The 25,869-nt window shown below is 37.1% G+C and overlaps 1 protein-coding gene across 2 annotated transcripts in view; it reads left to right on the forward strand.

Moving 5' to 3' along the window:
* The window catches only part of LOC114053900 (tyrosine-protein kinase Lyn), a 146,552-nt gene extending 121,064 nt beyond the window's left edge, over positions 1–25,488 (forward strand). For both annotated transcript variants that reach the window (XM_027877020.1, XM_027877019.1), the window contains 3 exons: positions 14,906–15,059; positions 16,823–16,954; positions 23,839–25,488. In XM_027877020.1, the coding sequence (XP_027732821.1) occupies positions 14,906–15,059; positions 16,823–16,954; positions 23,839–24,041 (489 nt within the window). In that variant the 3' untranslated portion in view covers positions 24,042–25,488. The remainder of the gene's footprint in view (positions 1–14,905; positions 15,060–16,822; positions 16,955–23,838) is intronic.
* The last annotated feature ends 381 nt before the right edge of the window (positions 25,489–25,869 follow it).

Genomic DNA, 25,869 nt, shown 5'->3' on the forward strand with positions numbered 1-25,869 from the left:
CTTCTTAACCCCGTACAATGTGGCTTATCATTCCACCAAAACTGCTCTTTCCAAAGTTACTAATGACGTCTTCGTTGCCACATCCAGTGGCCTTTCCTCAATCCTCATTCTCCTTGATCTCTCTGCAGCCTTTAGCACTGTTGCTCACTCTCTCCTCCATGATATTCATAATACTTGCTCCTGATTTTCCTCTTACCCACCTGACCGCTCTTTCTCTGTCTCCTCTGCTGTATCGGCCTCCTCTATAGGTTTCCCTCTAACTATAGTTATCCCTCAAGGTTCTGTCCTGGCCCTCTTTTCTTCTCCCTCTATACTACTTCACTTGACGATCTTATCAGCTCCCATGGATTTAATTACCATCTCTGCTGATGATTCTCAAATCTATCTTTCCGCCCAAGTCTCTCTGCTGACCTCCAAGCTTACATCTCCAACTGATTTCCAGACATTTTGAACTGGATGTCCAGTAGGCATCTTAAATTCAATGTGTCCCAAACAGAATTCATTATCTTTCCCCTTAAAATTTCCCCTCTCCCGCCTGCCCCCTTTTTTTTTTTTTTTTTTTTTTGGTGAGGCAATTGGAGTTGAGTGACTTGCCCAGAATCACACAGCTAGTATTATGTGTCTGAGGCCAGATTTGAACTCAGGTTCTCCTGACTCCAGGGCCGGTACTCTGTCCACTGTGCCACCTAGCTGCCCCTACCTTCCTTATTTCTATAGAGGGCAACATCATCCTCCCAGTCCCTCAGGTTCACCACCTAGGAGTCATCCTGGATTTCTCACTATCTCTCACCTTCCTTATCCAAACTGTTGCTAAGGCCTGTTGATTTCACCTTTGTAACATCTCCTAAATATGCCCCCTTCTCTCTTCCAACACTGCTACCACTCTGGTGCAGGCCCGCATCACCTCACACCTCTATTACTACAGTATCCTACTGGTGGGTCTGCCTGCCTTAAGTCTCTCCCCATTCCATCCATCTTCCATTCAGCCACTAAAGTGATTTTCCGAGAACACAAGTCTGATCGTGCCACCTCCCTACTCAATAAACTCTTATGGGTTCTTATTACTTCTAGAAACAAATACAAAATGCTCTGCTTGGCATTCAAATCCCTTCATAACCTAGACCCCGCCTACCTTTCCAGGCTTCTTACATCTTAATCTCTGACATAAACTATACAATGCAGCAAAACTGGTCTCCTTGCTCCATGAACAAGACACTCCATCTCTTGACTCTGGACATTTTCTCTGGCTGTCCCCCATGTCTAGAATACTCTCCCTCTTCCTCTTTGATTACTGACCACCTTGGTTTCCTTTAAGTCTCATCTAAGATCCCATGTCTTACAGGAAACCTTTCCTGATCCTTCTTAATTTCAGTGACTTCCCTCTGTTAATTATTTCTACTTATCCTCTATATAACTTGCTTTGTATATATTTGTGTGTGTGTTGTCTCCCCCATTAGATTGTAAACTCCATGAGAGCAGGGGCTATATTTTATCTCTTTTTATATGGCCAGCACTTAGCATAGTACCTGGCACATACTAGGCACTTAATAAATATTTATTGCATTGAGTCAAATTAATTCTCACAGCCTCTTAGTGTAGGGAATGTTATTGCTATCCTTATTTACCTAAAAGGGGGTGGAGACAAAAGAAGGTGAGTATTAATTAGCCTTCAAGCTAGGACTCCGCCTCTGTTAGACTGGATACCTAACCGAAAATCCAGAGTGAATGGCCCCCAGCTCTGTGCTCAGTCCTCCAAGAGAGGCCCTCCTCTTGTGATTCAGTTTCCCAGGCAAAATAGAAAATGATTTCTGGTAAGTGACGCTCCAGTGACTGTTCGATGTTTCTTCCTCTTTTTAGCTGCTTGTTTTCCTTCTGTTCAGAACACCAGACCTTGCTATCATTATCAAGCATTTAAAGGCCTTAAATGAAACTTCCTCAGCAAAAAAGTCCAATCAACCCTATTAAAAAGAAAAAAAGGCAATTTATGAAAGCATTGGCATCTAATATTCAAGAAGTGTTATTTTTACCTGAATCTGGTAACTTTATACAAAATATCTGTAGTGAATATCCTTTATTATCGGGATGTTTTCTTTTTCAGAGTTTTTCTTAAAAAATAATATTGCTGTTACTATATACAATGTTCTCTTGGTTCTGCTCATTTCACTCTTCATTATTTCATGCAAGCCTATCCTTGTTTTTCCTAAGACCATCAAGCTCATCATTTCTTGTAGCACAGCAGTATTTTTCTATGGAATATCTGTTTAAAAAATTCTAGTGAACTTGTGATAGAGACTCACAGAGAAGAACAATGTGTCAAATTACAAATTCATTAGGCCTATATCCTGCCTTTACTACAAAGTTTATGACTTCAGGTGAGTCATTTTATCTCACTAGGCCTCACTTTCCTCACCTACGAAAAATGAAAGGATTGATTTGGGTTATCTCCAAGGTCCCTTTCAGCTCTAAAATTGCATAATTCTGAATATGTTTGAATTACTCTTATATAATAATCAGCATCATAGATTTAGAGCTGAAAGAGACCATAGAGAAAATTTTATCCACCCCTTCATTTTACAGATGAGGAAACTGAGGCCCATCGAGTTTGTGACTCACCTGTGATGACAATAGTAAGTAGCAGAGACAGGATTCTAGGCCATGTCTTCTGACTCCAAAACCAGCATTCTTTTCTAGTAGTTACGATGCCTTAAGTATAAATTACATCTTTACTACTACCATCACTAGTGAAAAGAAATATGGTTCTTTGAGAATCAAGTTATTGTGTTGAGAATTTGCTTCAGAAAGCACTGATTAAGCTTCCACATATATAATACTCTACAAAATTAAAAAGACAAGGTCATTACTTTCTAGAAGCTTGATTAAATAGATTATATTAATCTAACACTATGAAACTGACTAAAACATATGAAAGGAACAAACAATCAATATAGGACTTAGTCATTAAATATATAAATTATAATTTTTATCTCTTTATTAATGCCCTGCTGAGACTGGAGAATAAACTTCAGCCTTTGAAATATACAAAATGGGTAGATAAAACTAAAATTGTTATAATAATTGCAGAACAGGAATACGTATGATTTCCTCATTAAGAGACAAAAGGATATTTTAACTCTGTCATTTGAAAAATTTTGTAAAGTTAAGCTTTTTTGTCTGGGCAAGAGAAAACGAATTCTTAAAATGACCTCAGGATATAGGAAGTTGTTATGGGTGTGTCACATTATTTCTTCAAGCTCTGTGTGTGTGTGTGTGTGTGTGTGTGTGTTTCACTGTCTCTGTCTCTCAATCTCTTGTTGAATCTCTCTTGCTCTCCTTTGAGAGCTCTATGGCACCAATGGTAGATCTGGGATATGAATCTATCAAAATAGATAATATAGGGAAAAGCACTTTACCAACCTTAAACTATGTAAATGGTTATTATTATTGATATTATTATAACATAGGCCCTGCCCTCAAGAAGTTTACATTCTGTTGGACCTAGACAACAGGGAAGGTCAGCTTCTGGTCCATGTATGAGTTGGACTAGATGATCTCTGAGATTCCTTCCAATTAAATTTTATAATTTTGCTCATAGGAAGGGTCTGGGGATCAGAGATCCCTGAGTAAATGATAAATAGCTTAAACAGTGTGTGACTTCATTGCTGTGATTACTCTTTCCTCAGTTGGACTGTAATTCTTTCATGCTTTGAAAGTGGTTTCATGAGTTAAATGTAAGGGGGGAAATCAGGTGACTAGTATTCTAGTGATGAGCCTTCCTATCCTTAGATGACCAGAGTGAGTTTTTGACAACAGAACCAGTCTTGCTGAGCCTTCATTTGGAGCCTTCTGGGCTGGGCATAGTTTCTACCATAGTGGTGTGAGCGCAGCATTCTGTGAGCATGGAAGCCAGAACCACCTCCATGTCATAGTGAAGCATTAGATTCATATCTCAGTAAAGGAAGCTAGCAATAAACCATGAAATACTCAGCATGGTTTTTAAGGTCCTCCATAACATGGACCCAATGACCTGTCTAATCTTATTTCCCATTACTCCATTACTTCCCAAGGCAGATCTTCTGCTCTGCAGAGTCTGAATTCTCCACTGCCCTCTCCTTTCAGCTTCCCCCATTTCCTGTACCCCTGCTCATGCAGTCTGACTCAGCCTTTGACATCCAGCTCAAGCCCCACATCTTACTCCAGGAAGTCTTTTCTTATGATTCTCACCCACGATGACTTGAATTTCTGTTGTACTATGCCATTTAGTACTTGATTATAAATTAAGTTGTGACCTCTTTGTTTCATGCATGGTAGTGTCCTCGCTTGAAGGCAGGGATCATGCCTTATGATTTATTTTAATGTTATGCAATACCTAGTGTGAGGCTCATAGTAGCTATTCAATAAATATGAAGTCCTTTGTGAATCATTGCCAGTTCACATTAAATATGAAAAGATGCAGTATCTTACAGTTTATCTACAGTTTTTCTTCCCAGAAACTCTCTTGAGAATTTCCAACCACAGTCAGTTAATTTTTATGCCTTCAGGATTCTTAGCCGGTAGTATACATGGATGCTACTTTCAGGAAACTGTGTTACATTTAGTATGCTGCACTAATGAAATACTGTGCCTGTCCCCCAGGGGCTCATATGCTAAAGAATAAATGAAATATGTACTCTAATACTTACGTTGGAAACATTTATATAAATATACATAAGTAAATGTTTCCAATGTAAGTATCATGGTGCATGTACCTGATAGTCATATAGGAGACTTGACTCAGCAATAGTGCAATTATACTGCTTAGGATAAGATTCACTGAGTGTATACATTTGGCTGGTGATCTAGGACAAGTTTCTGCTCCATCTAGCCAATACATTTCCTAAAATGTGACACCAAAAATTGGACATGATATTCCAGATATGGTCAGACCAGGAAATAATACAGCAAGACTCAAGTCCCTGGAAACTGCTTCTGTTCATGTATAGCTAAGATCACCTTAGTTCTTTTGGCTGCCATATCACACTTTTGACTTAATGAGTAGGTAGTCCACAGAAATTCTCTGGTCTTTTTCTTATGAACTCCTTTCTTGCCATGCTTCATTCACCCTGTACTTAATGAAGTGTGTGTGTGTGTGTGTGTGTGTGTGTGTGTGTGTGTGTTTTCCTAACCCAAGTACAGAACTTTATGTCCATCAATATTGAATTCAGTTTTATCATTTATTGTCCATTATTTTAGTCTGTTAAGATTCTTTGGGATAACAGTTCTATCTAATTGGTATTACCATTCTTTCCCAGCTGAGATTATCTGGAAATAAAAGCATGCTAGCTATTATCTTCGAAGACATTAATAAAAATGTCCACCATAGTGAGAGTAAGGATGAAGTCCAAAGGCTTTTCAGTATAAGCCTACCTCCAGGATGACATCATTTCATTAAACATTGATCTTTGGCTCTGGTCTTTGCTCCAGTTCTAAAACCAACCAACTGACCTGTCATCTAGTCCTTAAGTGTCCATCTTGACCACAAGGACACTGAAAGATTTTGTCAGATTCTTCACTGGAACCTGGATATGCTATGTATATAGCAATGTCCTTATCTACTAACTCTTACCCTGATAAAACCCCCAAAGGAAAGAGGTTAGTCTGACATGATTTTTATTAATGAACTATACTTCCTAATATGGCAACAGAGTGTAGTGGATAGAGAGCTGACCTTAGAGCCAGAAAGATCTGGGTTCAAGTTCTCCCTCCAACCTAGGTGAATCATTTAATCTCTCAGTACTATAGGCAATCTCTTAAGGCTCTAAGTTTCCAAGAAGGAGCTAACTTTCACTGATAGAAGAAGCTTCCTCTTCAGGAAGTTGGCTGTATCAGTTAAGTAATCAAGTCCCAGATTTGGTTCCTATCCCTATCTGTACTTTTAAATAGTGGACACTATTTTTCTTTCTAAGTGTTCATAAAACTACCCCTTTGAAAATCTGATCCAGGCTGTTGTCAGGAATCAAAGGCACTCTGTAACTTAAAGAATCAACCTTATTTCCTATTTTAAAAACCAGCATATTTCCTTGTTCTCAATCCCGTATTCTTTCCCTTTCTCCGTAATTCTCCCTCAAATCATTAACAGCTTAGCAAACATATCTGCAAGTTGTTTTTCTCTTTTTTCTTTTTTACAAAGTACTCAGTGCCCTTTGGATGAAAGGATCAGTATGATTTTATTTTTTATTTTTAGTATTGTAGTTTTCACTCTGACAGGGCACTAGCCTCATTACCACAGGAAGTATTAGGAAGTCTAACACTTCAGTCTATCTTATTTTTCTTCTTTGAATCAGTGGGCAAAACCCTCTTTACTTTCTCTGTTCCACTGAAGGTCTTGGTTTTTGTTTGTTTGTTTGTTTTTTGTTTTGGGGGTTTTTTTTTTTGCTTTTTTAAAAAATTCTATTCCAAATTCACTTCATCCAGTCTACTATCAAAGCCAACTCTGCCTGGCCTGTATTCATGAAGAAGACTTTCTGGTTAACTTCCTGGGTATAGCTGCTCATCCTTATTATCTTACCTGATAACTACCTATGGGCAGCTAGGTGACCCAGTGGATAGAGTGCTGTACCTCAGGATAGGAAGGCCTGAGTTCAAATCCAGCCTCAGACACTTACTAGTTGTATGACCCTGGACAAGTCACTTTACCCTGTTTGCCTCAGTTTCCTCATCTATAAAATGAGTTGGAAAAGAAAATGGCAAACCACTCCAAAATCTTTTTTGAGAAAACCCCAAATGAGGTCATGAAGAGTCAGATACAACTGAACAACAGCAACAACTAGAGTCAGAGCACACAGATTCAAATTCTACCAAAGAAGTTTACTGTCTGTGTGACCTGGGACAAATCACATAACCTTTCTTGGCTTTGGCTTCCTCATCTATAAAATGAAGGAGTTGAACTAGATGGCCTCTGAGGGACTTTACAGTTCTATATTTATGATCCTATAACATTCCTTCCACCATGACTTATCAGCTACCAAGAGTCAGATGAGAGATTTGAATCTAGATCTTGTGAAATTCAAACCCAGCACTCTATCCAGTGGGTCATGCTGCCTCTACATTATTATGAACTTTTCAAAAGGATCTCTGTTATAATTCTGAATTGATATTTTATATTGCAAGTTTTCCATTTTCAAGTGGTTGGTAGGGATAGAGAGGTTAGGTAGTTATGTTGTTGTTCCATCATTTCAGGTAAGTGACTTGCTCAGGGTCACACAGCTAGTAAGTGTCTGAGACTGGATTTGAACACATGAAGATGAATCTTCCTGATTCCAAACTCTATCCCAGTGCTCTATCCACTGGGCCACCTAGCTGACTGTAGAGACAATGCCAATTCTACTCTAATTCCACTGCCTTCTCTCTACACCAGAAGTTTACTGTGCTGGTGAAATCCTAGATTTTTCAAATGTCACTTCCAGTAATTATATGGTCCCACTAAGTTTTCCTAGTTAGCTCAAAACTAGTCCTTTCAAGTGGCAGGCTATAAGATATAAATCAAAAATAAGATTGTGAGGCTATTGAGTGGGATACAAAATGTATCAAACATAAAGTAAAAAATATGACTAATATGGTATTTCTGTCATGCGGCATAGTTGTTATCAATTTGTGAGGGCTTTTTATCAAAGCAAAACTTTCCTTTTTACCTAGGCTATGACTTTATTTGAGCCTGAATTTAACCTTCTAAAAAATTAAGTGAAGTAAAACATTTGCATCATTCAATTTATTTTGGCATTATTTTTCACCTCAGAGTTAATTGACTAAAATTCTAAGTAAAATTAGTTTGGGGTAGAGGATATCAAATAAGTAAAGCTGAAGAAGCTATTGGCAGAGGAAGCTTTCAAATACAACTTGTTTTTGAGATAATAGAGGATTATATCTCCATCTGGTAGCAAGACTTGATCTTTGTTTGAAATCTTTTAACCTTTAACTGTTCTGGGTTTATTGCTGTTGCTGTCATTTGAATTTTTTGCCTTTAAAAAAATCTCGGGGCAGCTAGGTGGTGCAGTGAATTGAGCTCCAGCCTTGCAGTCAGGAGGACCTGAGTTCAAATCCAACCTCAGACAGTTGACACTTAACTAGCTGTGTGACCCTGGACAAGTCACTTAACCCCAATTCCCTCACCAAAAAGTAAAAAAAAAAAAAATTTTTTTAAATCTCAATTTTCTTTTGTTGCCTTGTTGTTCAGTTATTTGGAAATCTTTGTGACCCCATTTGGGGTTTTCTTGGCAAACATACTAGAGTGGTTTGCCATTTCCTTCTCTAGCTCATTTTACAGATAAGGAAACTGAAGCAACCAGGGTTAAGTGAGTTGCTCAGGGTCACACAACTAGGAAGTGTCTGAGGCCAGATTTGAACTCAGGAAGATGAGTCTTCCTGACTCCAGGCCCTGGCACTTTGTCTACTGCACCACCTAGATGCAAGTCAACAATTTTAGAAAGGCCTAGATGCTACAGTGAGAAAAGCAGTTTAAAAACCTAATCAATTCTAGGAATATGTATTAGTATTTCTTATGTGCTAAGCAGAATTCTGAATGCTATGATACAGAATTGAAAGGTTCAAGGAGCTTACAATCCATTAGATGCATACATTAATGAGGCACTGTGCTGTTCATAACATAAGACCAGGATTCACATCAAGGTTCCAAGATTTAGTAGTTGTGAGACCCTGGGTAAGTCACTTAATCTTTTGGAGCTTAAAAGTGGGCTAATAATATTTGTATTACCTACTTCATAGGGCTATTGTTAGGAAATGACTTTGTAAATCTTAAAATGCTGTATAAATGTGAGTTGATGAAGTCTTATAGAAATGAAGTCTGGAGATGTAAGTACAACATTGTTAACTGTTTGTGGACAAGTCATTCAGCCTATCTGAGCCTCATTTTTCTCCTCTGTAAAATGGGGATAGTAATTTACATTACCTATCTCAAAGTGCACTCCACTGGAGTTGACTCCTTCCAAGTTGACTTCAGACCGTCAATGACTCCTACTCTTTGGTCTAGCCAAATCTATTTCATTGTAACTCACATCTCTTCAGCCACTCCACAAGAATTGAGTGAGATGTTTTGTCAAAAGCTTTGCTAAAATCTAAGTCAGTCAGTCAATAAGCAATTATTAAGTGCCTGCTGTATGCCAGGTACTGTGCTAAATAAGGGCTGGGGATACAAAGAGAGGCAAAAGACAGTCCCTAACCATGAGGAATTTGAAATCAAATAGGGTCGAGAACATGCAAACAAAAGTAAACTATATCTACAGTACTTCACTGATCGCAGAGCTTAGTAACTCTGTCAACAAAGGAAATTAGTTTAGTCTTACATGACTTGATCTTGCCCTTTGAAATCTGCCCCTTCCTTTTCTACATCAGTGGCATCAAACACAAATGGAAATTGATCCATGCAGGCTGACTTAGAAAAACACTAATTAATATTATCTGTGTTTTACTGTGTGTTTATGTATTTTGTTAAACATTTCCCAACTACACATTAATCTGGTTCAGGCTACACTGGGAGAGGCCTGAGTTTGACAGGGTAGCTAACCTTCACCTTAGTATTAATGCATTCTAGAATTTTGCCAGGAATCAAAGTCATGAACACTGGCCTAACGTCTGTGGTCTCTATTTTATTCCTTAAAAAAACTGATCTTTCAAAGATCATTCAAAATGGGTCAATCATTACATCTGCCAGTTCTTTTAGTACTTGAGGATGGAGTTTATCTGGGCTTGGTAACTTGAATGTAAGAGCATCTTAGATGTCCTCTCACCATCGCCTTATTACTTTGAGAATTGACAGAGTTGCTATGAGGATCAAATGAGATGACATGCACAGAAGGTTTGCATGCTTTGCAAACCTGAACGTGCTGTAGAAATGCTGGCTGAGCTATTTTTTCTTTTTTTTTTCTATTTCTTCTTTTTCTTTTATTTTTTCTTTTCTTTTTTTCTTTTTATTTATTTATTTTTATTTATTCTTTCTTTTAAAATGTTTTTTTGGAAAAAAAAGTTATCAACCATAGGTAGAAGTCAACTGCAAACCAGATATGAAGTAATTACTATAATACTAACAGATTTTAAAATGAAGTACAGGAAAGAGGAAGGTATATAGAATAAAGATCAAGAAGTTCTTGTCTCTAAGGTTATCTGTCCTTATATGTTTGGCAATAGAACTGTTCTCACTAAGACCAAAGCTGTTGCTTGAACTGATCAGCACTTAACCAGTCCTGGTCACTTTTATTGCTCAGTCATTTCAGTTGTGTCTTATTCTTTGTGACCCCATTTGCGGTTTTCTTGGTAAAGATATTGGAGTGGTTGCCATTTCCTTCTGTACCTTGTTTTGCAGGTGAGGAACTGAGGCAAACAGGGTTAAGTGACTTGCCCAGGGTCACCCCTAGTAAGTGTCTGAGGCTGAATTTGAACTCAATTCTGCCTGACTCTGGGCCCGGCACTCTATCCAATGCACCACCTAGCTTCCCCTTGGTCACTAGAATTCCACTACTATGGGCTCTAATAACTAATTGATCAGCTTGGCCAAAAGTTAGAATCAGAACAGATGCACCTCTAAGAATATGAATGGAATTTAAAATTCACAAGTATTTTTGTATGTGTACATAAAACAAAATTTTTTGTTGTGAGTTGTGATTTTATTTATGTATCTAAGTCCCTTGAGGAAACCCCCTCTACAAATGCATATTGGCACCTGCTCTGCTGCTTCTACTCTTAGTTACCCAAGACACTTTTCCAGTGTAAAGTAAGTGACTTTTCCAGACTTGACCAGAGTTACACAGCTGGAGATGAAACTTTAACTCAAATCTTTCTGACCCTCAGGCTAACTTCCTATTACCATTATACCACACTACCTCACAGAGGCATGCTGTCTTCAGGAAAAGAAAGTCATATCCTCTTTATTCATCTATTATTGATTCTGTTACATTTCACAGCGGCTATTAAAACTTTTCCTACACCTCTCAAGGTCCCAACTCATCCCAGGTGTCGTCCATCTCATCACCTTACCTCCATCTCATTCACCTTACTAAAAAGGTGGACATCTTCACATTCATCTCACAATTTCTGTTTCTCTCCTCCTTCCCTTTCTATCCTAGAGGAACTTGTTTCACCTCCAAGATCTTGAGCTCTCTTTCCTCACTACTCATTTATTCCTTCACCCTTAGCAATTCAGGTTCAGCCCCACCCCTCCATTAAACTGTTAAAGATTAAAGATCTTTTAAAGATTAAAATTTTAAATTAAAAGTTTAAAGAGTAAAGACCACCAATGATCACATAGTGCCTAGTAAATCAAATATTTAAGCTGGATGAGACCTTTAAGAATTTTCTAGTTCACCTTCCTCATTTTCTAGATAGGGAAATGGAGGCCCAGATACATAATAATTTAAGTGGCTTCACTAAAGTCATATAGATAACTAGCCACAGAATCAGGAGTAGAACCCAGCTTTCCTTATTGCTCTTACCCATCATTCTTTCCAACATGCCTCACTACCTTGTTAAACCAAGCTCCTTATTATTCTCCCTAAATTAGTTCCTTATCCTTATCTCCCTGTTTCTGTTAACTATTTTTTTTTAAATCACTTAATTGCTGCCACCCTATTTTTTCTCTTACCATATCTGGATAGAGAAGTTTCTGCTTAGTTAAGTTGTACTTCCTGTTGAGGAAAGAGATCAATATCTTTAATACTTTCTGAGAACATTTCTTTGAGAACACTACTTAGGACTATTCAAAGTTCAGAGAAGCATGAATAATTGTTTTTTAAGTGGAATTGATTCACAACAAACTGCTCTTTCTCTTTTTGTTCTTACACAGGAAACACCAACCCTACAGGGGTGATCATCATTCACTTGTTATAGGTGTGAACAGCTGGCAGCTTATTTCGGCATATCTAGGATCTCTACCTGGTGAATGGGATTTAAGGCAATTAATAGTTGAGGGTAACTTGACCAAAGCAATGAAAAGCGTTGGTCTGGCATCCTTGTACTATAGTTGTTCTAAAATGGTACTTGAGGGAGGGTATGCAATAATACAGGGATTTTTCCATGTCTTCTTGTTGATAGGGAAGGAGGGAGAGAGAGACAGACAGAGAGAGGGAGAAAGAGAGAATATTACTTCTAGCATTTGAGTAGTAGTGTGCTGTAATGGGAACATCTAACTCCACAGGTAGAAACCCTGGATTCAGCTCTCCACTCTGCAACTTACTTCTCTGTCGGGTTTTTTTTTCTGCAAAATTAAATTCATACTACCTACCTTGCTTACATCCAAGAATAGTCATAAGGGTCACATGAAATAATGTATGTAAAGTGTTTTGTAATAGAAATAGATTTTATTGGCCATTGGTGGGGAAATCCCCAACAAGTCCCTCCATAGCAAATCACAACCTGCCAATGACTCATCACTTTTGTCCTAGAGTTTTGCCTAAGGAATATAGAGATTAAATGACTCATATGATGATATTTTATCCCCCCCCTTTTTGAGGTTATTCTCAAACTTATTAGAATATTCTAGTTCATGAGTTGGTTAGGGGGCATGGTTGGTAGAGTGCTGCACTTGGAGTCAGGAAGTCCTGAGTTCAAATCCTGCCTCAGATACTTACTAGCTGTTTGATCCTGGGCAAGGTATTTAAGTTCTTTGGGCCCAAGTTCTTCATCTGTAAAATGAGGATGATAACAGCAGCTACCTGAAAGTGTTGTCGTGAGATATAATAAGATAGTATATGTAATGCACTTTGTAAACCTTCAAGTGCTATATAAGTGTTATCTATTGTTATTTTATTAATTTAGTAATTAAAACATTCCTGATTTCAACTGTTGACATACATTTCCCTCCTTTTGAGATGAATAAATAAGCAAATGAATTCAATTTTCAAAATATGTTCAGACACATGAACAAAAAGTTTGCAACTCTAAACTATAAGAACTAAAAGTGTATATGTGTGTCTATATGTGTGTATATATATGAGTGTTGACAGACAGACAGATAGATAGATGTGAATGTACAAAATCTTTTAAATGACAGTTTCTGAAAGATTCTTGGAAATCAGTCTCTCCTGTTTGGAATCTTTTTAACTTTATGAGAAATGGTCAGTGATCTGAGGTGAGGTCATGAAACTCTGCTAGGTTAAGAGTTGCTGCAGGTGCCAGGCACAGGTGAGCCCTCTGGTTCTATATAATGATGTCATTTTTGGCATTTGTTCTTAGATGTACAATGCAAGGTAATTTAGACAGGAACTACAATTTCCATGGAACTATTCAAAAATAAACTCATAAGTTACATAGTTAGTAGTTAAATAGTTACTTTGTGTATTATGTATTAAGATATGACATTTAGATACATTTAATTAGGATGAAGTAGCCCAGAAAGTAGCATCTACAGACAAAGTAATCATCTGAAACTTTTCTTTCAAGATTAGGTATCATTTCCATCTCTATCCGCACTCCCCATTCTTTTGCTAAAAGTGATCTTTCTCCCTCCTCAGTTTTTCTTATAATACTTGGGATATCTCTCTTACCCTGTATTTTATTTATTTCTATACATATTGAATCAATCTTCTTTCCATGTACACACTTGGAATGTAAGGATTGTGTCTTTTCAAACTTGCATTCTCAGTGCCTAGCATTTAGTAGATTGGGATTTTTTTTAAATCATGGATCTGATTAATACTCAAAAAAGGCAATTCAGAGAACATCATGAACTACTAAACTATATACTGTAGTACTCTCTTAAAAAGTGTTTTATTGAATCAAATTATGGTAAGCCAACTAATCTGATAGTTTGCCTCTTGGTGAGTTCAACACATTCTTCAAAGGCTTAGAGTAAGGATTTTCCTTAACTTTTGAATTGGTAGTGTTGTTCTTGGAAATCGTATTTTGGAAATGTAGCAAATTTTCTCTTTTTTTTGTAATTTTGTTTTGGGAACTTAATCCTCAACACATACATTTCAATATACACTTAAAAAAAGAACTATAAGAAGTTTGTGTAAGAAACTTCAAACTATGCTCATTTTTAAAAAGAAATTATATATGTATATAATTTAATAGGGTAGTAGGAAAATTGTTCTATTTAATTGTTTTCTTTTTTGGATTTAAAAATACTTTATTGATGCTCTTTTAAAGCTATCTCTTACCACACAGTAACATTCTACCCACAACATCCTTTTTCACCCCTTCCTTGTAAAAAATACATATAACCTAGCAAAATAAATCAATGTGTAAACCATGTCTGAGAATGCATTTCTCATGTTCATTACCTCTCAAGAACTGGGAGATTTGTTTCACCATATGCCTTTTGAAGTTGCTAGTGCTCCTTGCTTTGATCAGTCCTGAGGTTTTGGAAATTTGTTCTTTTATATTATTGTTGTTGTCAACATGTAAATTTGTAATAAGTCTGCTTCCATTCTCCGTCACACTAAAATTCTATTCAAAACGGGAGCTGTAAAAGCTGTTAAAAGACAATGCTGGTGTTGTTGACTAATCTAATTTAAAAAACCCATAGTATTAAGTAAATGGTGCTTTAGATAGACTTATTTTAGTCCTTTGTCCATTAATTTATTACTTCTGGTTATTCACATACCATCTCTGCCTCTGCTGTCTCATTTATGAAATGGAACAGTAGTATCAATGTCTTTGAAGAGATAGCTTGAAGGTTGTCATTTGTTTTTGGAAACTCTTTGAAGCAATTAAAATGCAATATTACCATTAAGAGGAAAAGTATTTATCTTCATTAAAATGTTGGAGAGTATGGTATTTCCAAAAGACCTTAAAACAGCAATATTGGTTTATCTATCAATAATAAAATTCTGGTATTGAAATGGCTGGGGCTGTTTTTCCTCCTGCTGGTCTTGTATAATTGGCTAAGGACAGAAAATGAGAGCTCTTCTTCTCATTACAGATATCAGAAGGAATGGCATACATTGAGAGGAAGAATTACATCCATCGAGACCTGAGAGCAGCTAATGTTCTTGTTTCAGATTCACTGATGTGCAAAATTGCTGATTTTGGCCTTGCTCGGATAATTGAAGATAATGAATATACAGCAAGAGAAGGTATGGTGATGATTTCCAGGTTTGTGTCATGTATAGATTATTTATGAGGTGGCTGATGTCTTTGAAAAGAAAAGACTTGGTTTATAGAATATTAATGTACCACAATCATTCATTTAATTTGCCATTCTGATAAGTCATTCCTAAGTTGCTTTTTTAATTGCCATCTTGATTGACTCTGGATGATTTTAACTAGAAACTTAATGTGAACTACAATTTGCACTCTAATTAAACAAACTGACAAAAATGGTTTTTACAAAATAAAATTTGATTTGGGGTTTTTTTTTTTTGGCATTATATGTGGAAGCTTTTGCTTAATTAGAAAGCAAAGTAGTCTTTTCTTACCCACACAAGAAATGTTAGTAACATTAAGTCTATCTCCAAAAACATAATTTAAACCAGTCTTTTATATTAGAAATGAAAATGTAAAGTTGTCACCATAATGCTCACTTAATTCAGAATAATGTTGCAAATTAACCTGATTTCATAACCTGGTTCAGATATTGCATATTAACTCATTAAAGATCAAGGAGTAGAAATGGATTTCCAGCAGATTAAAAAAATGACAACAAAAAACTTGAGCAATTCTTTGTTTGCACATCATGCCCAGTACTGTTTTTGAGGGCTATCTATTCATTGTCATCAATAAAGATATAGGTTTAAAAAAAAAAGAAGGATGTAGGTGAGGTTTAGGACAAAATTACTATCATTTTAACAAGTAGTTTTTGGTGATACTTTGGATTCTGGCATTCTCCCTCTTGAACAATATAAGGATTAATTTTTTTATTACCTTTTCTTGTTCTAAAGGGACAAGGATTAATTTGACAGCATCTGAGTTGGCTCAGATTGTTTCTCTTATAATTTAAAAGAGTATGCCATATGTATTTGTTTCTGATGCCATTTGGAAGAATTGGCCCCACTTAGAGAGTTGATAAAGAAATAACTTCAAAATATGGTTGCAATTTGTTCTATATCTGCTTCTGTTATGTTTAAATATCACTCTCTGCCTCTAGAGGCCTAGTCATCTTAAGTAGTTTCTCTAGCTCCACCCTTACACTTAATCAAGTTTGGAAGGTGGGACTAGTACAAACAGTAGCTGAAGTTGGGCTGGTGAACTAAAGATTGCCCTTTGAAAGAGCCTTGGATTCTTTCACTGTCTTTCAAGTTTCATTTCATTCTTTCATACTTCATTGAGATGTGTCATATAAATAAGAGTGCTCTCTTTGCTTGGAATTTTGATTTGGCACCACACAGAATACCAAAGTAAAGTCATGTTGAAGGCTCAGCTCTCTGCAAAATATCCTTACTGAAAACTCTGTCATCTTCAATGTTTCCTAAGCGTTCAAAGTCACAGTTCAAGCCTAAATCCTTTGATTTGCTGACAGCAGAAAGACATTCGCAGCTCTTCCCAAACTAACACTGACTCTCTCCTTTGATGTTTGTGGATATAAAGACCTCATCCCTCATGACACTTCAGTTTTTATTCTTTATTTAGAAATCATTTGTGGCAATGGAAACCCTCAGATTTGCTGAGAATTACAATCCTTAACAAATACACAACTAAATCTATTTTCCCACTTATAAAGTACAAGAATTGGACAGCCTTTTTTTTTGTGAGAGTTTGAGGGAGCTAATGTCTCTAGTGGTTTACACTTTTAAGGTATTTATCTTTACAAATACAAACATTTTAAAACAAGTATTATTTCCCAGGTATATGCTAACATTTTTTTCCAGTTGCTCATAACTAAACATGTCTTGTTTCATAGGTGCAAAATTCCCTATTAAGTGGACAGCTCCAGAGGCAATAAACTTCGGATACTTTACTATTAAATCAGATGTATGGTCCTTTGGAATTCTCCTATATGAAATTGTAACCTACGGGAAAATTCCCTATCCAGGTACTATAAGCTTGTTTGTTATCCACTCAGTTGTGTTCATTCTTTGATATGTTGTTTTGCTTCCTGGCATGTGTGGGAAAGGAAAAGAAACTACAACAAGCAGTAGAACAGAAGTAGAAGATTATGTTGGAGACCAGTATATTATGAAGAGAATTCTTTTTCAGGCACAGGTTGGACTGAGTGGCCTTTGAGGACCCTTCCAACTCTGAGATTCTGTGACTACCAGCAGCCTTCCCATTCTGCTAAAGATAAATAAGGGCTTGGAATTGTAGCAACACAAATCATACACTAAGATGCAATTATGTAGAACTTGGGAAAGATTGAGTTCTAGATACCAAGTTTTTTCTAATTAGCTAAAGGGTAACTCTTTAAGAGTTAGAATTTTATAACTTATTTGTGTTGGAATGCTTTCTAAAATTAGCTATAGATTTCCCTTGCCTTTTAAGCAGAGAATGTTGAGTATAATTTAACCTTTGATCTATTATTTGGAGTTATCATCTTATTGTAATATGTACACATAGATGGAAGAGGGCTGAAGGGACACTGATGTTAGCAGCAGTCTTGAAACCTGATTTTTTTTTAAGAGTTTTTCCACATCACATTGATTTTTGCTCACTTGCCTTTTTTCATTAAGGGAAGAGAAAAATCAGCTTTCTAATCTCTTGGGCAACAGAATATGGCTCTATTTCTACAAGACTGTTTAGCAAGTCAAAGGCCAAATCTCCTTTGGCTTTTAGAAATGTCCTGCTTCTTTATTCTTGCTCTCTGGGTTCTTTAATTTGCCAGTACCATTCAAAACATGATCAGTGATTTCTGCATCACAGCAACAATGGCCCAGATAGGCACTTCCTTGTCAACTTTCATCCAGTGTTCTATCTCACTCACATTTTTGTACATGGGGTACAAAGGAGTAAAGTACAGTTGAAAAAGCACTAACTCTGGAGTGAAAGGATTGGGTTGAAATTCCACTGCTGACACAACTGTGTGACCTTGGTCAAGTCCCTGAGCCTTCCTAGACCTAATTTTCTTCATCTGTAAAATGAGGGGATTGGACTAGAAGAACATTGAGGTCTCTAGATCAGTGATTCATTTCTAGAATCAGTGCAGGGATGCCAAAGCATTCTCCAAAGGGAAAAGTTCTTATTCCAAAGGCTCCGAATTCTTCATCAGAAGAAAACGATAATATTTCTGCCAACATGACACCAGACTACCTTTTCCTCCAAATTTTCCTTCGTATATTTACTTTGAACAACATCCCAGGCACAATTAAAAGTGGTATCTTTAATATTATGATGGAATTGGAAGTCCTGAATAGTTCCTGTATGAGAGATCTCCCTTCTTTTAAAGTCTTTTTTTGCAATGACATGATATAGCACTGCTCTAGTGAGGTTCACAGAACCGTTTGCAAAAATGCACTTGGAGCAAAGGTGGCTCACATGAATGCTTTCAGGATTACTGAGCACAGGAGCCCGTCTGTCTAACTTCTCAGTCTGAGGGACTGCTTTTTATTTTGTCTCTACATTCTTCTGTCCTTAGTCTGTTGCCATCACCACCATGATCTTCTTCCTCTTCCTCCTGTTCCTCCTCCTTCTCTTCCTCTTTCTCGTCTCTCTGTATCCCATGTTTCTCCATGCTTACCTGGCTTATGTGGAAAGCACATGTAGGACAATAAATTTAATAATGGCTAGCCTTTATTTAGCACTTTGTTTGCAAAGCAAACAAAACAAAGCCCTGTACCTATATTATCTTATTTGATCCTTACAACAACTCTGTGAGGTAGGTATTCCCACTTTACAGATGAGGAAACTGAGGCTGAAGGAGGTTAAATGACTTACCTAGAGTCACACAGCTGGTATATGAGGTGAGATTTGAACTGTCTTCCTACCTCTAAATTCAGCCTTCTTGCTCACTGTGCCACCTCACTGCCTTGAGTTGCAAGGAATCTCAGAAGCCATCCAGTCCAACCCATTCATGACTATAGTAAGCATATGTGGTAACATTTGAATCTAGATCTTATAACCCCAGAGTTAACTGCTCTTTTCACTGTATCAGCCAGATTATTCCTTTCCTTCCATGTGGTAAACCAGCCAGTGGCAGCGTGTCAGATCTTTAGCTGCTCCCCAGCTGTGTTTTACTCTGTCTGGGTACTCAGAAGCTGCTGCTTCACTGCCAAAAAAAAAATAACTTCAAAAAAAATGGATGTAGGAGGACACATCTGAATGATGAGAAAAAGAGCTGGGAGTGGGGATGAGAACAGAAAACCCTTAGGAGGAAGTAGCTTCCATGGGAACCTTGTGACCTTATTTACTTAACTTGGGACACCTTAGAAAGGAAGGGGAAGTGAAATCTTCAATCAAATCTGCAATTGTTATACATATATTACACTGAAAATTAGATCTCCACAGCAGGAAACCTACAACTTAACAGAAGTAAAAGCATTTCTTCTTTCTGAAGCTGGTCCAAGTGAATCAGGCTAGATACAAAGGTTCACATAGGGCATGAGCCTTGGAAATACCACAGCTCTTCTGTGGTGAATAGAAGCTCCAAATAAAGAAATTTATGCACATTTCTCCCCGAGCTTCAGGCGTTACGTTGACATTTGTATGAAGCTTTCCATTTAGTCAATTCCTATCCTGTAAATATTCAGAAATTATACTTCTGAGGTAAGAGTGAGCAAAAATGTTTCACCATCAGAACTGCTCTCAAGATCTAGAACTGCTATCAAGATCTAGAACACTTATTCAAAGTGTCACTTAGATCATAATAGTTAGCTTGTCCGGACAGTTGTCTATAGTCTCCCTCAGGGGTTTCTTCCCTGAGTAATTGAAGAGGATTAAAATGACCTCATGGTATCGGGGTCAACGTACAGTGTGACCGACTGTGGCTGATCAGACTAATGTGGACTTGGAAGGCTCTAACACAAGTTAGGTACAAATAGTCCATGTGAACATTTGGGGTGGAGATGTCTCTAAATTTGCTCATCTCACACTTCTTTTGAGCTACTGCAATTCTGCTTTGCTCATAGAATGCAGCACCTTTTTTGATGCATGCATGCCATGCTGGGCAATTCTGTGCCAATGTCTCCTATGTCTCAGAATTGATGCCAATTGTTGTAACCCGAGGAAGTTAGCTTGAGTGCATACATTCCTAATGACATTCTGTATTAGGTTGGGGGGGAACTATGCAAACACTTCCCTCCCTATATCTTTCTTTTAAAGTTTACCCAAGAACCTCTAATGGTAAATCTGTGGAAGAAATAAGGGATAGTCTTAGTTAATTGAGCTGTCACCACCTGATGATTGCCACACAGAGTATATACTAAAAGCATTTGGCTGAGATTATCTGAAAGGTGCTTTCCAGCTCTAACATTCTAACATGATTCTGACATAACACGTAGTTCCTGCCTTTACCCCCAGAAGCTTTTGCTCTAAGTCAACATTTCACATGGCTCATACTGAAAAAAAATGCATCATCAACACAATACGTAGTTTAAAAAAACAAACTACACACATACATTTTTTTAAAAAGCAGCTAAAATGGGATAGAAGCCAGCAAAGAGCCAAACACCGACACTGGAAGTAGGTGGTGGATTGCTTACTAAAAACAAGAAACATAACAGGTCAAATGCATCTGAATAATGAAGCAAAGGTAGTAAACAGAGCCAGGAGAGGCTTTGAAAGCTCATTGTCAGTGAAGCTGAAAAAGTCCTAGCAGTTTTTTTATAGCTACAGACTGTTCTTATAAAGTACTGCACACATGGAAAAAAATATAAATACCAAGTTTTTGTTTTTCACTTTAATAGCTTTCAAATTATAAATCCCTCTCCCTTTTGTTTGATTGATTTCCTTAGTGAGATAATTTGAACATCTTTTTTTCCAATTAAACCAATATTTATTGAGTTGACTATATGCAAGGCATTGTGTTAGATATAAGGAGGAAAAAATGACACAATCCTTGCCCTCGAGGGATTTACAATTTAGTAAGGGCAAGATGTGATTAGGACAAAAAAAATGATCCAGACAAATGGGTTTCCAGGAGAGAGAAATAACTTTCAGTGAAGTGGAGAGGTTCAGGGAAGGCTTCATGGAAGAGATGATATCTCAGCTGGGCCTCTGAAGGAAGAGAGGGTGAGCAGGGAGATGAGAATGAATTCTAGGCATGTGCAGGTGACCTAAGCAAATATATGGAGGCATGAGAGAGGAGAACAAGACTGGGAAACAGCTGGTAGTCCAGTTTGGCTGGAATATAAAATGCATAGAGGCACAAAATATGTGTCTGTTGGGGGGAGGGAACTGGAAAAGTAAAATGATGCCAAATTGCAAAGGACCTTCAATGTCAGATTAAGGAAAATGTCAGTCACTGCCTTTTCCTATTAGGAAAAGGCAGTGATTGCAATTGTTTTGTTTTGTTTTAACAGAACATGGTCAGATCTGTGCAGTAGGAAGATTTGTTTGTCACCTGCATGAAACTTAACTTAGAAAGGCAAGAGACAGTAGGAAGAGAAAAGAGTTAGAAGCCCATTACTTCTTAAGAGGTTTACCAAATATAGATAGATATAGATGTATATATGTATATGTATATATAACTTATGTATAATATATAAGTAAAAACGTATATGTGTATATACATACACATGTGTGTATATATATATACATACATATACATATACATATATATGTGTGTGTGTATATATATATATATATACATGTGTTTTAGAGTAAATCAAAGAAATGTATACCAGGAATACATAGCCATATCTCCATATATGGAATCTGTATAAGAGCCATGACCATTTTCTCAGTTCCTCATTGACTAATATTAAGATTTTCAAATTATTAGAGTATGATATAATTTGCTAGAAATTGCTCTGGATTTATAGTCAGGAAACCTGGGTTGGTCCCCAGCTCTGACATTTTATAGCCATGTATCCCTAGGTGAGCCACTTAACATTATATAGCCTCAGTTTCCTCATCTGTAAAATGGAATTGATAATACTTTTACTATAGTGCTTTGTAAACTACAACTGAGTCAGAATATGAATTATGGAATAATCCATTGCTGCTGTATAGACTTTTCTTAAAAAAAATTCAATTTATGTCAGATGTCTAGCATTTGTGAGGAAAACCACTAGGATAGTTCATTGCAATGCCTAGACCATTGTCTTACTCATAGTTGGTTCTTAATAAATATTTATTAAATTCAAGCCTGCTTGATCCATCTGATATATTCAATAAAATGTAAACTCAAAGGCAAGGACTGTTTCCTTTTCTTTGTAGTCCTGATGCCTACCTAGCACAATGCCTTGCACACAGTAGGCCTCTAATAAGTGTTTGTTGAATTACTTTGTTAAGCACGCTTCACTTACTGACCTTTAGCACCTTTATTTCTCTTATGTCCTTCCGGAAAAACTGAACCAAATCCTCAAAGTGTAAAGAGTCATCTCATTCTCAAAAGCCAACCAATCAGGCTTTTCAGTTAGCCCGAGAGATTCAACCATCCTTCCTAAATTCTCATAGCTCTAGTAATGGAGAAACTTTCTTTGTCATGCTATGTCATTTACCACCAAATTCAAGTAATAGACATTCCAGATAGAGTGTGAAGTTTTTGAATTTGAAAAAAGGATGAACATATATAACCTATATCAAATTACTTACAGTTTTAGGGAGGGGGGGAAAGGAAAGGAGAAATTTTGGAACTAAGAACTCAAAATTTTTTAAAATTAATGTTAAAAATTGTCTTTACATGTAATTGGAAGAAATAAAATACTATTTAAAAGAAAAAAAGAAAAAGGCTGAGTTTAGATAATGGGATGTGGTTGAAGGTCACTTCCCTCTATCCCCAGACATTTTTCTCTGTTAAAAGATGACTCAAAGGGGCAGCTGGGTGGCACAGTGGATAGAGCACTGGCCCTGAAGTCAGGAGGACCTGAGTTCAAATCTGGCCTCGGACCAAACACTTGACACTTACTAGCTGTGTGACCCTGGGCAAGTCACTTAACCCCAATTGCCTAAAAACAAAACAAAAAAAAAGATGACTCAATGAGTTTACAGAAATGTGTTATGTATAGACAATTGATCTCACCCAGATCATCAGAGTCTGTGCCTTTGAAAACAAATCACAGGATCATAAATTTAGAGCTAGAAACTGCCCTCATTACACAGATGAACAAATTGAGGCCCAGAGGCCCAAACTTAGCAGAGTTGTTAAGTGGTTTACCTGAGGTCACACAAGTCGTAAACAACACAGCCAAGATTTGAATCCAGGTCCTCTGATGCTGAATTCAGCATCCTTGTCATGGCATTTGGTAAGTTGGGCCTCATCCTAGCAATCAAAAGAACTCACTTTTGTTTGAATGACTCAGATTGGTTTGACTGGGTAACCCACCTCCCACTTTTCTGGGCAATTTTACAAACTTTGATTTGATTTGGATCATGTAGATAGAACCTAAGAGTGTAAATAAAAAGGATAGAAGGAACAAGAGAATTGAGAAAACTAGGAGAAGAGTTTTGACAGCTGGGAATGGATGGGTGGGCTTAAAAAAAGAGAACAAATGCCCCAGATAGATGAACTCCAGCTCAAATCATTGAAGGAAATTGGATGAGACTGAGCAAAAAGACTTGCTTTCTACAAACTTTGCTGGCTCTTGGGGCACACACTGTCTTACTTCCCTGATGCCTCATTCTGAATTATTTGGCAGGCTAAATACTACCTTGGAAACTCAAGAGTGAAAATGTATATTTTTAGTCTGTCAGAGCAGTGTCCTTAGCCTCTGAAACTTGCTTATGTTAATGGCTGCAGGATGTGGGTAGCAGGAGAACACTGCCCTACTTGAGAGCAGACATACTCAGGCTGGTTTTCTGAACGGTGTGTTTTGTTTGCCTCAGGGAGGACTAATGCTGATGTGATGGTGGCTCTGGGGCAGGGATACAGGATGCCACGCATGGAAAACTGTCCAGAAGAGCTCTATGACATCATGAAAATGTGCTGGAAGGAGAAAGCAGAAGAAAGGCCAACTTTTGATTATTTACAGAGTGTGCTGGGTGACTTCTACACAGCAACAGAAGTGCAATATCAACAACAGCCTTAGAACAAAGAGATACTTTTTTTTCTCCAATTGGCATAGACAGATGTCACATTAAACACACACACGCACACGCACACACACACACACACACACACACACACCCCAAAAACTGGTTGCACAAGTTATTTCGTTGTGCCTGGATTAGCCACTGCGCCTGGTTCCTAAAGGCTGAAATAACTCAGGAAGATTCTGTGTACTATACACAGAAAGAGATACCCTGTTTCTCAACTGATGGAACAGAATTGAAAAGAATAACTGGGGAGTGACTGGCTCAGAGGATAAACTGCTCATCTGCTGGTAACCTTATCTGTCTAAGCTACCATCTGAATCCAAACTTAGAAGGCAAAGAATAGATCCCAATTAAAAAATATACACTCTGACCCTGCATTTCTAAGGTGGAAATGCGATAATCACTTTAAAATGTGATCCATATCGGCAAATTGTGACACAAGTGTTTTCAAGCCAAATGTACTCATTTATAAAGTCACTATCAATGGTTACACACTGCAGGAATTCTTTGTATTTTCCATAGATTTGCACTCATTTAAAAAAGATGGGGAAATGTCATCAACTAACCATGTACCATGTGAAGTCAGTGACTGAGAAACATACACTCCCCCCCATGAAACCTAGTCCCACAAATATCCTGCTGCAGGTACAGTTCACCACTAGCCTTTTCTTCAGTGGAAAGGGACCAAGATTTTTCATTTTAATGTCAGTGTTATATTTTAAAGAAGATCTATGTTCTGGTAACAAACCATAATTCCCAATGTATGGAAATTTTCGATAACCTTTGATTATTTGGGCATTAGAAACAGCAGTAAGATTATGGTGTCTACAAGAACTTTCTCTAGCTATGCAGTTAAGGCATTATGGAAAGGAAAATGGAAAGACTAATTCTTTAGCTGCTTCCAGTGATTGGAGGGGCATTTTTATTACCAAATGCATTGTAGTATATGCCTTAATGGATTGATTTGTTTTTCATGATTCATACTATGATTTCTAAGTAATTAGAGATTTGTATGTGACTATTTATAGCCAGCAGCTAAGGCGCTAAGGAATTACTATACATACTGTCTGTGGTGTGAGGTTCAAAAAGACATATTTTTGTTTACTAAACTTTTCTATTATTAGCCTTGGATGACAAAAAAAAAGCCTCATGCTTGTAACCTTTCACTTATATTACCATGTAAATACCTAATATGTCTATTATTTGATTGTTTTTATTTCAACATGCACTGGTCCAATAGCATTTTTAAAAACAATAACATTTTCCTTGTGTGTTGCCTTCTCAACTACTGTCAACATAAAAAAAAAAAAAGACAAATGGCAGGAAAAAAAAACCAATGGCATTGATTCCCTGGAGCTGTCTGATTAAAATGAATAATTTCCAGTTCTACTTATACAACTTGGTAACTTCAGGAATAAAGTAAAAAATAAATTAATCACCTAGAGGCCTAAATATCCTTTTGTGAGTGCAAAATAGACCGTTTCTTTTTCCACAGGCTTCAAAATCGATTGCTAAGATCCATTGTCATTTCAAATTTTAGATACTAATGGAAAAGGGTAGTCCAGTCACAAGTTTTTTTTTCTCTATACTTCCATTCTTTCCTTGTGTTTTATAAAATATGTACTGTCTAAAACATTCTGTGGTTACCATTTCCAGATGCCATATCTGCACATATTCTATATTCATAGGTATAGTATTGTATTCAAGCAGGATCTGCACAGCTGGTATCTTTTCATCTAATTGATTGTGTTTATAAACACCATAATTGTCATCTTAGCACAATTAGGATTCTGCACAACAATTTGGGGTGGGGGAGAGGTT

This window comes from Vombatus ursinus, unplaced genomic scaffold (assembly GCF_900497805.2).
Source record: "Vombatus ursinus unplaced genomic scaffold, bare-nosed wombat genome assembly UNPS02014812.1, whole genome shotgun sequence".
NCBI classification, from domain to species: domain Eukaryota; kingdom Metazoa; phylum Chordata; class Mammalia; order Diprotodontia; family Vombatidae; genus Vombatus; species Vombatus ursinus.